Source organism: Hipposideros armiger, unplaced genomic scaffold (genome assembly GCF_001890085.2).
Source record: "Hipposideros armiger isolate ML-2016 unplaced genomic scaffold, ASM189008v1 scaffold_92, whole genome shotgun sequence".
In the NCBI taxonomy this organism is placed as follows: Eukaryota; Metazoa; Chordata; class Mammalia; order Chiroptera; family Hipposideridae; genus Hipposideros; species Hipposideros armiger.
In genome coordinates this window covers 3,602,827-3,614,590 of record NW_017731442.1, presented here as the reverse complement: position 1 = coordinate 3,614,590, position 11,764 = coordinate 3,602,827, and the positions used below count along the sequence as shown (strand labels likewise).

General features: G+C 46.4%; 1 protein-coding gene across 17 annotated transcripts in view; it reads left to right on the top strand.

Moving 5' to 3' along the window:
- PPIP5K1 (diphosphoinositol pentakisphosphate kinase 1) overlaps positions 1-11,764 on the top strand; it is a 42,491-nt gene that overhangs the window by 6,176 nt on the left and 24,551 nt on the right. For 15 of the 17 annotated variants that reach the window (XM_019644972.1, XM_019644971.1, XM_019644969.1 and 12 more), the window contains exons 7-25: positions 250-404; positions 541-642; positions 1,106-1,267; positions 1,611-1,732; positions 2,382-2,483; positions 2,735-2,821; positions 2,945-3,020; positions 3,156-3,265; positions 3,351-3,433; positions 4,092-4,223; positions 4,380-4,501; positions 4,774-4,956; positions 7,487-7,628; positions 7,810-8,033; positions 8,359-8,486; positions 8,698-8,812; positions 9,129-9,236; positions 9,857-9,973; positions 10,129-10,293. In XM_019644972.1, coding sequence (XP_019500517.1) covers positions 250-404; positions 541-642; positions 1,106-1,267; positions 1,611-1,732; positions 2,382-2,483; positions 2,735-2,821; positions 2,945-3,020; positions 3,156-3,265; positions 3,351-3,433; positions 4,092-4,223; positions 4,380-4,501; positions 4,774-4,956; positions 7,487-7,628; positions 7,810-8,033; positions 8,359-8,486; positions 8,698-8,812; positions 9,129-9,236; positions 9,857-9,973; positions 10,129-10,293 — 2,435 coding nt within the window. The remainder of the gene's footprint in view (positions 1-249; positions 405-540; positions 643-1,105; positions 1,268-1,610; positions 1,733-2,381; positions 2,484-2,734; positions 2,822-2,944; positions 3,021-3,155; positions 3,266-3,350; positions 3,434-4,091; positions 4,224-4,379; positions 4,502-4,773; positions 4,957-7,486; positions 7,629-7,809; positions 8,034-8,358; positions 8,487-8,697; positions 8,813-9,128; positions 9,237-9,856; positions 9,974-10,128; positions 10,294-11,764) is intronic. The other 2 variants (XM_019644967.1, XM_019644961.1) reach the window with 1 other exon arrangement.

Here is an 11,764-nt window from a genome sequence, read left to right as displayed (position 1 = left end):
GTTCAGCATCTTAGCTGTAGAGGGCAGTGTCACTGGCCCTCCTATGTGGGATCCGAACCGGGGCCCTCTGGCATCCCAAGCCAGTTCTTAACCATTGCGCCCTCGGCCGGCCCCAAGATATTACTATATTTATTACTAGGATGTGGTCATAGAAATTTGAGGGTGATGGAGATTAAAACTTGGAGAAATGGGAGTTGGAAGTATTCTACAAACCTAGGCCCTAGGAATGACTGCACACCTGCCTTTCAGAGTGCAGCCTGATAGAAGGTGAAGACCACGTAGAGGTAAACGGAGCTGTCTTTCCCAAGCCCTTTGTGGAGAAGCCAGTGAGTGCAGAGGACCACAACGTTTACATCTACTACCCCAGCTCAGCTGGAGGAGGAAGCCAGCGCCTCTTCCGTAAGGTATGGGTGACATTTGAGCATTGGGGCGTCAGAGGTAGAAGGACAAGAATGAAGTTGTGGGGAGGGAAGTTGGAGGATTTGGGGACAAAGAAGAGGAACATTCTTTTTTTTGTTTTCCTTCCTTTTCCTTCTGAAGATTGGCAGCCGAAGCAGCGTTTACTCTCCTGAGAGCAGCGTCCGAAAGACAGGGTCATACATCTATGAGGAGTTTATGCCAACAGATGGCACAGATGTCAAGGTTATGGTGGCTACAGGGATTTAAGAGGTTATAAATGTCTGGCTGGGATGGGGTGCTTGAGGAGCAAGTGGAAGCATATGGAGGGGTCATAGAAAATGAAGTGTGAATGTGAGTGGCTTTCATATGCAGGTGAACATAACAAGTGGGGTAGTAGATATTTTCACTATCAGAGAAAGGACAAGGGTGATGTGGCAGATGGTGTAATGTTGGTAGGTTATTTCTTATTAAGGCCTAGGTGATAGTGCTGGAGTCCCAAGGAGAAACCTTCATAATGATACTTCAGTAGGGCTCAGTAAGAAAAATGTCAGTCTCCTTGTTCTTAATACTCAGGGTGTTTTTTTTGTTTCGTTTTTGTTTTTTGTTTTTTTACTCCAAAACTATAGTCTACAGACCTAGTGCTCACATTGTCTTCTCATATGCAGGGTGAGCTGTGGGCATACTCAGTGATGCTATGTACCTGCAGGTGTATACAGTGGGGCCAGATTATGCCCATGCTGAAGCCAGAAAATCTCCAGCTTTGGATGGGAAGGTCGAACGAGACAGTGAAGGGAAAGAAATTCGATATCCAGTCATGCTGACCGCCATGGAAAAGTTGGTGGCCAGGAAAGTCTGCGTAGCTTTTAAGGTAGAGGAATGCCCATGGTGGGGTGGGGGTGGGGTGAGGGGGGAAGGTGGGGAAAGGCGGGGGTGCTGTGAAAAGAGGGAGAGAGACAGGAGCAGGGGTCTGGGAAGAAAAAGTGGCTCTCTTTTTTTTTAACATTTTATTTTTTTTAATTTAATTTAAAATTTTTATATTAGTTTCAGGTATACAAAACAGTATAATGATTAGACATTTATTTACACGCTTCACAAAGTGATAAACCATCCCCCCCAAGTCTACTACCCCCCTGACATCGTATATAGCTGTTATAATACCATTGACTCTATTTCCTATGCCCTTGTTCTCACCTTGCCTCTTTCCTCTGCAGCAAACAGTTTGTGGTTTTGACCTTCTTCGTGCCAATGGTCACTCCTTTGTGTGTGACGTCAATGGCTTCAGTTTTGTCAAGAATTCGATGAAATACTATGATGACTGTGCCAAGATTCTGGGGTAAGGGACACAGTGGCCTGGGCTGGGGAGAATGGGCTTAAAGAGGAGAGTTAGAAAGCTTTTGCTTTAATTTAAATACTGCAAAAATGATTTGAAAGTGAAAAAGGAAAATGGAGAAAGGGCTTCCCTTCTTGCCTTCCCAACACTGCACTCCCTAGAGGTAATTACTGTTAATCGTCTTAGCCGTAACAGCATCTTTTTCTGCCATGTATAAACAAACTATGTTTATTGTACTAAATGTGATCATACTGTAATACTGTTTTACAATTTGACTTTTAAAAATTCATCACATAATATTTAAAACATTCAAAAATATATAAGGAGCGATGAATATGGTGAGTATCCATGTATTTACCATTGAGCTTAAGAATAAAATATTAAGAATATAGTTGAAGCCCTTCCATAACCCTTACTAATTACATCCCCTTCCCTCCCACCCAGAGGTACCCACAATTCTTAATTTAGTGTTTGTTATTTCCATATATTTATTAATATTTTTACTACAAATCTGGGGGTGTCTTTTCTTGCATAGTTTTAGACTTTATATTAATGTATTCTTCTACAACATACTGGTTTTTGTGCACTTCATTCATATGTGTACTTCTGGTTCATTCATTTTCACACAGCTTCTTTATGTTTCTCCTTCTAGGAACACCATAATGCGGGAACTTGCCCCACAGTTCCAGATCCCATGGTCCATCCCCACAGAGGCTGAGGACATTCCCATTGTCCCTACCACATCTGGCACTATGTGAGCAAAAGCAAAAAAATCTGGAGTAACCAACTTAAGGCACCTAAGTCAGACCAGTGGTTACTTCTTGACCCTGTTCATTCTTACTAGTGGAGTCTGGGTCTCTTCTAGGCAGTTTCCTTAACCCTACCTTATATTCCTAATCTCAGATAGTTTTCCCTCTGTTCTTGGACATATCAAGTAGGATAAAATGATGGGAGGCGGTGTGGGGTGGGATGGAGGAGAGGCTCTAAAAGCATTCCCTGTCTTAGGATGGAACTTCGTTGTGTCATTGCAATTATCCGTCATGGGGATCGTACCCCCAAGCAGAAGATGAAGATGGAAGTGACACACCCAAGGTAGGAAGAGTGTTCTAATTTAGACAAACAGGTTTTTTTTTGTAAGGGAGATGGGGGTGCGGGGCAGTTCCCAGAGGCTTTGACTATCTTACCCTGTACTGAAGCTTCTCCTTATTTCTTTAGGTTTTTTAGTCTATTTGAAAAACATGGTGGCTACAAGACAGGGAAATTAAAACTAAAGCGACCCGAGCAGCTACAGGTAAGATGGTGAATCTGGCTGGGAGGAGCAGTGATTTGTGAAAGATAGAGGGTATGGGATTGGGGGCCTCGAGGAGAGACTGGGATGAAAGGGTAACTGGCTAGGACTTGGCCTCCTACATGTTATTTCTTCCAGGAGGTGCTGGACATCACACGGTTGCTATTGGCTGAACTGGAGAAAGAACCGGGTGGTGAGATCGAGGAGAAGACTGGGAAACTAGAGCAGCTGAAGTCTGTGCTGGAGATGTGAGAAAGGGGGTAGGAAAAGGGACCCAATAACAATGAGACTTAGGAGCTTGGACAGAAAGTAAATTGTGGGTTTATCCTGCAGGTATGGTCACTTCTCAGGCATCAACCGGAAGGTGCAGTTGACTTACTACCCACATGGAGTAAAAGCCTCTAATGAGGGGCACGGTAAGATACAATACCCCCTTCCCATTACCATTCAAATCTCTCTCTTTTTTTTTTAAGATTTATTTATTTATTTATTTATTTTTAATGTTTTTATTGGTGAATTGGGGGAGGGGAACAGCACTCGGGAATTGGGGGAAGGGGAACAGACAAGTTGATGTCCTTTTGTTCTTCAGTCTAGTTGTGGAGGACGTTGCTTCCACAACTTCCCAAGTTGGCCCCATCATTGCGCTCTTCCTGGGCGAGACAGATCAGTCGCCGGCTTCTGGACGGCCGCTCATGGCGGCTGCTGGCCGCTCACGCTGGCTGCTGGCTACACACGGTAGCCCATGGCAACCCACTGCAGCAGGGGCTGCAGCCTATGCCATCGCCGGCGACTCATGGCAGCCCAGCTCCAGGTTGAGCTGTTGTTCAGCATCTTAGCTGTAGAGGGCAGTGTCACTGGCCCTCATATGTGGGATCCGAACCAGGGCCCTAGGGCGTCCCAAGCCAGCTCTTAACCACCATGCCACTTGGCCGGCCCGCTATTCAGATCTCTTATTCTTGAATGCTTAGGCGACCTCAACCCCAGATTACCTTTCTGGGCTCCTCAAAAGACCTAACATTTAGATGTCCTCAGGATTCTCTTTGTAGACCTGTTCACCACCCCTTATTCCTGCAGATCCACAGCCAGAGGCTCTCGGACCATCCCTTTTGCTGGTACTGAAGTGGGGTGGAGAACTGACTCCTGCTGGTCGTGTTCAGGCTGAGGAGCTGGGGCGAGCTTTTCGCTGCATGTACCCTGGAGGACAGGGTGAGTGTTTAGGGGGTGTAAATACCTAGCAGGGCTGGGATAAGATGACTAGGGGATAGGTTCGGAGATGAAGGTACTGAGGCAATGGGGAAGTTAAAGGAGGAATGAGCACGTGGGTATTTAGAGCATGCATTCCTGGCCCTCCCCTTGCCACAGGTGACTATGCTGGCTTCCCCGGATGTGGGCTGCTTCGTCTCCATAGCACTTTCCGCCACGATCTCAAGATCTATGCCTCTGATGAGGGCCGTGTCCAGATGACAGCTGCTGCCTTTGCTAAGGTGCCCACTACAGTTGCCTCACAGCCCCAGCTTCCTTTAGGTAGAGAAGCGGAGAGTTTGGAGAACTAGTTGGGAAATTTTAGGGTGTTTATGTGCTGACTTTTGTGTCTGATTCCATTCTGTACTACTGAGAACAATTAGGGAGGGTGGGCCCCTTGATCTCTACCGCAGTCCTCCAAGCCAACTCTTATTTTATCTCTCAGACCATGTAGGCCTGGGGGGACTGCCCTAGACTGGAAAGAAAACTAATAGACTTTGTGCTTCCCCTCCAGGGCCTTCTGGCTCTAGAAGGGGAGCTGACGCCCATTTTGGTACAAATGGTGAAGAGTGCCAACATGAATGGGCTCCTGGACAGTGATGGTGATTCCTTGAGCAGCTGCCAGCACCGGGTAAAAGCTCGACTGCACCATATTTTGCAGCGGGATGCACCCTTTGCCCCTGAGGATTATGATCAGGTCAGGCTCTCCGGATCTTTGTACACAATATACCCCTGATCCCAAATTCCGAGAATTCTAAACAATAGTAATCTATAATGTACCATGTGCCAGGTACTGTTTTACATGCTTTTCATACATTATCTCAGTTAATCTTTACCCTTTGAGACAAGTATGGGTCTACAATTTCAAAAGTCTCATATCCACAATTTTAAAAATCAAAAAGATTTTTATAGATTTGGAACCAAGATGCATTTGGCAGTAAAACCTGACATGATAAGACTATTTCTAATCCCTATTTACCTCGTTTAGTGTAAATAGTCATACATTTTGCTGCATGTAATGAATGTAAATGTGTTTTGTTATGCCTTAGGCCCTGTTAAAGGTATTACATAATGTATAGCATATGCACTGTATGAACTTCCTAAAGTCTGAAAAATTCTCAATTCTAAACACAGCTGGTCCCAAAGATTTTGAATGAAAGAATGTTTCAGTTATCTATTGCTGCCTAAAAACTACCTCAAAACTCAGTAACATCAAACAACCAACATGTTATTGTCTTACTCATAGTTCCAGGCTCAACTGGTCTTGCTTGGGGTTTCTCCTAATTTGCCCAGATGTTATCCAGATGTTGGAGCTGGAACCATCTGGAGGCTCAACCGGGATGCTGGGATGGCTGGGCTCTCTCCCTTTTCATGCTCTCCCTGTAGTCTCAGGGCCTTTTCTCTTCACATGTTTTCTCCGTGTGATTTCTCTAGCATGGAAACCAGACTTCTTAAATGGTGTAAATAGCCATACATTTCGGGACAGCTTAAGACTCTCCCAAAGCAGAAGCCTCCAAACTTCTTTGAAGTGTAGCCCAGAATTCGCACAACATAACTTTGTTATTTTTTATTGGCTAAGTAGTCACAGGGCCAGCCTAGATTCAAGGGAAGGGGAAGGTGACAAAGAATTAATTTAATGGCCATCTTTAATCCACCTTAAGAACTGTGGACCTGTACTACTTTGCCCCCATTTTACAGATGAGGAAACCTAGGCTTAGAAGAATTTAAGCAGCCTTTCCAAGGTCACCCAGCTAGTTTGAACCCAAGGAACTTAACCCGAGAGCCCAGGCTGTTAGCCACTGCAGTATACTGCTTCACAGTATTAATCACAGTGGATGCCATCGCCCAATGTCATCCTTTTTCCTGTGTATCCAGGCCATTATTGACTGGGTAGCATATGCTAGACAATGATTTTTCACTATTCTACCACTGATAGCTCCACATCTCTGATAGATTCTTAAAATTTATTTATTTTTTAAATTGTAGTACCACTTGAACCTTTTAAATGTGCAGTTCAAGTGGCATTAAGTACATTCACACTGTTGTGGAACCATTTCTTATAGATTCTTAAATGAGCTACGTAGCTGAGCACGTTGCCTAGAGAATGGATTTTTCTGTTTTCTTTTCTGGACAGGGCTGGACCTTGCTTTCTTATTTTCCAATCCATTGCTCGGTGTCAAATCCAAAAAAGCTAAGGCATCTCTTTCCTTTCTCCCTTGTTACCTTTTGCTAACAAGAATGGAACTCTTGAGGACCTAGGTAGAGTGTGTGCATTTCATCCACAGTCCTCTTTGCCTTTCCCCATTCTTCATTGACTGTTACTGTCCTAAAAGCTTGAGTTGGAACCTAGTTCTGAGATGGCACCTCTCCTCTAGGTTCAAGCTAGCATCTTGTTTAGAGAAATAAGATAATGTTATCTCTATTACCCACTCATGAAAACATTCTGTGGGAATTTTTAGGGGTTTTGGTGTAATCTTTATTCCCCAGCATTTTTCATGTTTTTCTGTTTGTTTTTTAAAAAGATTTTTATTGGGGAATTGGAACAGCGCTGGGGAACTGGGGGAAGGGGAACAGACAAGTTGCTGTCGTCTTGTTCCTCAGTCTAGCCGTGGAGGACGCCGCCTCACTGGCCCAAGTTGGCACCATCATTGCACTCCTCCTTGGTGAGGCAGATCAGTTGCCGGCTTCCGGACTGCCACTCACGGTGGCTGCTGGCCACCTACACTGGCTGCTGGCCACACACGGCAGCCCACGGCAACCCACTGCAACAGGGGCTGCAGCCCACGCCGTTGCCGGTGACCCATGGCAGCCCAGCTCCAGGTTGAGCTGTTCAGCATCTTAGCTGTAGAGGGCAGTGTCACCGGCCCCCATATGTGGGATCCAAACTGGGGCCCTCTGGCGTCCCAAGCCAGCTCCTAACCAATGCGCCACTCCGCCGGCCCTTTCATGTGTTTTTTAGAACCCCTCCAAGAAAACCTAGGTCTATTTTATTTCCTCTGTATTCCATGACTTTTAAGACCAGCCCTTCTTAGATAGATGACTGTGTGCTAGAGCAGTCCCCTTATCTGAAGGCCCGAGAACTGCTGGTATGCACAATAGTCTAAGAGTGCTCCTTGGAGAAAGCCGACAAACAGATCTTATTTACAGGCAGCCTCGGCAATAGCTCACAGGAATCTGTGCAATTGGCACTTTGCCTATCTTGCCCTTCATCTCTCTATTCCCCACAGCTGGCTCCCACTGGAAGCACTTCCCTACTCAACTCCATGGCTGTCATCCAAAATCCTGTGAAGGTCTGTGATCAGGTATTCGCCCTGATTGAAAACCTCACTCACCAGATCCAGGAACGGATGCAGGACCCTAAGTCTGTAGGTGGGTATGAATACTATCTTCCCTTCAAGGTTTCAGATATGGTTGGATTCCTCAGACACTCCTGTGTCTTCTAAATGTCTGAGGCATGGCATCCTCATCTCTCTGATTCTACTTCAGTTTTGTTAGGATTTCTTGTTAGAGGTAAAATCCTGACTTCTCTGACACTCTGCCTTCCTTCCAGACCTGCAACTCTACCACAGTGAGACTCTAGAGCTAATGCTACAGCGTTGGAGCAAGCTAGAGCGTGACTTCCGACAGAAGAGTGGGCGCTATGATATCAGTAAGATCCCTGACATCTATGACTGTGTCAAGTATGATGTGCAGCACAATGCGAGTCTGGGACTTCAAGGCACAGCAGAGTTGCTACGTCTCTCTAAGGCACTGGCTGATGTGGTCATTCCCCAGGTGTGTCTCAGATCAGGAATCTAGCCTGGGGATATGGGCATTGAGTAAGGAAGGAGAGAAAAGGCAGAAAGGAGGGGTGGCGTGGGAACCAGGGGAAGGAAATTTAGAGAAGGAATGAGTTGAGTTGCTACAATTCTCAGGGTCTACTCTGGTTCTGAGTCAGTATAAGAGGTTAACTGAGTGGAAACCTGGAGAGGGGGAATGTGGTGGATATGAAAGAAATCCTAGACCTGAGGTGAAGACAAGCATAATCTTGGGCCTGAGAGTATGAGGCAAAGGAAAACAAGATCCACTGAGATACTTATTCTTGGCCTATGGCCCCTAGGAGTACGGGATCAGTCGGGAGGAGAAGCTGGAGATTGCCGTGGGCTTCTGTCTTCCACTGTTGCGGAAGATACTACTTGACCTGCAGAGAACCCACGAGGATGAGTCTGTCAACAAGCTGCATCCCCTGTGAGGGAGGGCTGGGAGGGGAGCTGGATGGAGGGAGGGGCATGTCAGGGAGCCCTTGGGGGAAGCCAGACTGGGACAGCTTGGGGAACCAAGAATAGAAGGGACCCTGGGATGGAAAGCAGAGGAGAAGTCTTTGAGATGGGAGGGGAGGGTTTGTGGAGGGGTGGGAAAGGTTTATCTGACAGTGTGAGTGACTTTGCTATTATCTCAGGTACTCCCGAGGAGTGCTTTCCCCAGGCCGCCATGTTCGAACACGTCTCTATTTCACCAGCGAAAGCCATGTCCACTCCCTACTCAGTGTCTTCCGTTATGGGGGACTTCTTGATGTAAGGATCTTACTTCTTTCTGCAGCCTATGAACATCTTTTCCTAATAGTTTTTTTTTTTTTTTTTAGCTGAGCCATCCTGCTACCTATTGGCAGCTTAGCGGCTGCTCAGCTCAGGCTGGCATCGAACCGCTGTTGCTCAGAGCTCAAACTCTTGAGCGAGCTCTTAACCAACTGAACCACTCGGCCGGCCCTTTTCCTAATAGTTTTTTACTCTCCTCCTCATGCTTCTGTTTTACTTCAAGCTTTCTCTGTTCTTGTCTGTCTGCCCACTCCCTGGCCTTGGCCATCGTCTTTCCTCTTCTTGTGTTCGGTAGGAGACTCAGGATGCACAATGGCAGCGAGCTTTGGCTTATCTCAGTGCCATCTCAGAGCTCAACTACATGACCCAGATTGTCATCATGCTGTATGAGGACAACACACGGGTGAGGAGCTAACAAGGTGGGATGAGTATAGGGCCCCTTCTTTCTTCTCCATTCCCTTTTAGGAAAAAGCTTTCTGATCCTTAGAATTTGTAGAATCTAGCTAGGTGTGGCACCTAGGCACAGCATGACACAGAGCATCTAGGAAACTCCTACTGGACCAGAAAAAGTGTTTGGGGATGGTATTGAGCCAGAGAGATACCACAGAACATACTCTGGCATGAGAGAAGGTGTGGAATTTGGGACAACTTTATAATGAGTCCTTCTCTCAAACATTGTTATACATATGGCTCCACAAGAATATCTTTAAATACAGTGCTGCAATATGCACTGGAGCAAAGCTGAATTATTGTGGGAGATGGACAGGGAGGGTTGTAGGAGTAGAAGTTGGAAAGTCACATGAAGAGGTGAATCTCAAATGATGGAGGTGAGGGAATGAGGATCCTGTGACACTAGACTGTATTTTAAGGGAAACTATAATAGATCATCCCGAGTCAGGTAAGACTGAAACCTCCGCCCTGGGAGGATGTATCCTCTTGAGTTCCTCTCCGTTGTCCCTGCCTGGTCTTCTACCACCATGTCCAGCTCCTCCAACTGCCCCTTCCTCTGGTGGCGCCCCACAGGATCCCTTATCAGAGGAGCGATTCCATGTGGAACTGCACTTCAGCCCTGGAGTGAAAGGTGTTGAGGAAGAAGGCAGTGCCCCAACTGGCTATGGATTCCGTCCAGCCTCTTCTGAGGTGGGTCAGAGTGCTGGGGTTTGGAACTGGAGGATTCAGGAACTGAGTGCTGGGAAACTTGGAAACAGTATAGGGAGGTAAAAGGGTTGGGAAGTCTGGGATTAGGGGGCTGGAGGCCATCATCACCTCTCCTATCTGTGCCTGTTGTTGGATAGAATGAGGAGATGAAGACAGACCAAGGCAGCATGGAGAACCTGTGCCCGGGGAAGGCATCAGATGAGCCAGACCGGGCACTGCAGGCTTCACCTCAGCCCCCCGAGGGCCCTGGCCTCCCAAGGAGATCACCCCTCATTCGGAACCGCAAAGCTGGCTCCATGGAGGTAACGGGAGGGACTTGGGAGAAAGAAGTGGTGGAAGTGCTTATGGGACCGTATCCATGAATCCTCTGAATCCCTTTGGGGGAAGGAGATTCTTAGGACCTTAAGCAGAGTCTTCCTACCCCTGATGGATATGCTTTACTTATCCCTCTTTCACAGCTGGTCTCACAGTAAAACTCCTTTAAGGTGGTTGCTACTTCTGAGTCTAAAGAAATGCCAGTGAGAGGTGCCTGAGAGATAAGGATTTTAAGAGATGAGATTGAGGAGGAGGCCTCTGGATGAATTTGAAAAGACAGTTCTTTAAAAGGAAATATAGTAGAAACAGCAGGTACTGTGAGCTAAAATCCCAATCTGATACTTAGAAGCTGTGTGGCCTTGGACAGGTAACTTCTCCAAGCCTCAATTTTTTTTTTCATCTATAAAATACAAGTAATATCCACCATCTAGATGCTCAGTAGACAGTAACTATAATAACATACGATTGGTATTAGAGGCCAGGCCCTCTCCATCTCTTTGTTGCCTTGTAAAAATGATAGCTCAGACAGAAGCAAATATGTGGTGCTCTAGTTTAATCCCTTTAGAGTTATCTGTACTCTCATCCTAGAAGGGAATCAAATCTGGAAGTCTATCTGATGAGCAGATTTATCAGCTTGGGCCTGTGTTCTGCTATTCTCGGAGTGTGTCTCTAGCCCTGGTTCTAGTTCTCTAGCTAGAGGAAGGAACTGTAAATCTCACATTGTGTCCAGGTAGCTGTCCTGGGGATTTTGTGTTGGTCTTTTGTCCTGGAAAGGTTGTTTCCCTCTTTGGCTCAATGACACTCTTTTTGACCCCATGATTCATCCCAGTCTCAGGGACTCTGTCTGATTTGGGTCTTGCTTTGACAGATAAATCTGTTCACCTGGCTCTGTGCCAGCTCTGTCTTAAAGGAATTGGTCTTTCTATTTTAGGAATATCTCAGAAGAATCTATAATTAGTTTACATAGGTTCAGTCAGAGATTTACAGTTAAGATTTTGGAGAAACCTGAGAAGACAAACTATGGTCTCGTTTTGGACTCATCCGTTTCTTCCTGATGATTTTAAAGTGGATTTGAAGTTGTGAACACTGTTTCTTTCGGTGGGGTATGCATCATTTTCTCTCTGAGGCATATGTTAGCTTAGTATCCATAGCACACCAGTACCCTTTAGACTCACATGAATAGATCAAATGGATAGAATGACATGATCTTCCATCAATAAACTGCTCCTCGGCCGGCCGAGTGGCGCGATGGTTAAGAACTCGCTTGGGATGCCAGAGGGCCCCGGTTCGGATCCCACATATGAGGGCCGGTGACACTGCCCTCTACAGCTAAGATGCTGAACAACAGCTCAACCTGGAGCTGGGCTGCTGTGAGTCGCTGGCGACGGCGTGGGCTGCAGTCCCTGTGGCAGTGGGTTGCCATGGGCTACCGTGTGTAGCCAGCAGCCAGCGTGAGCA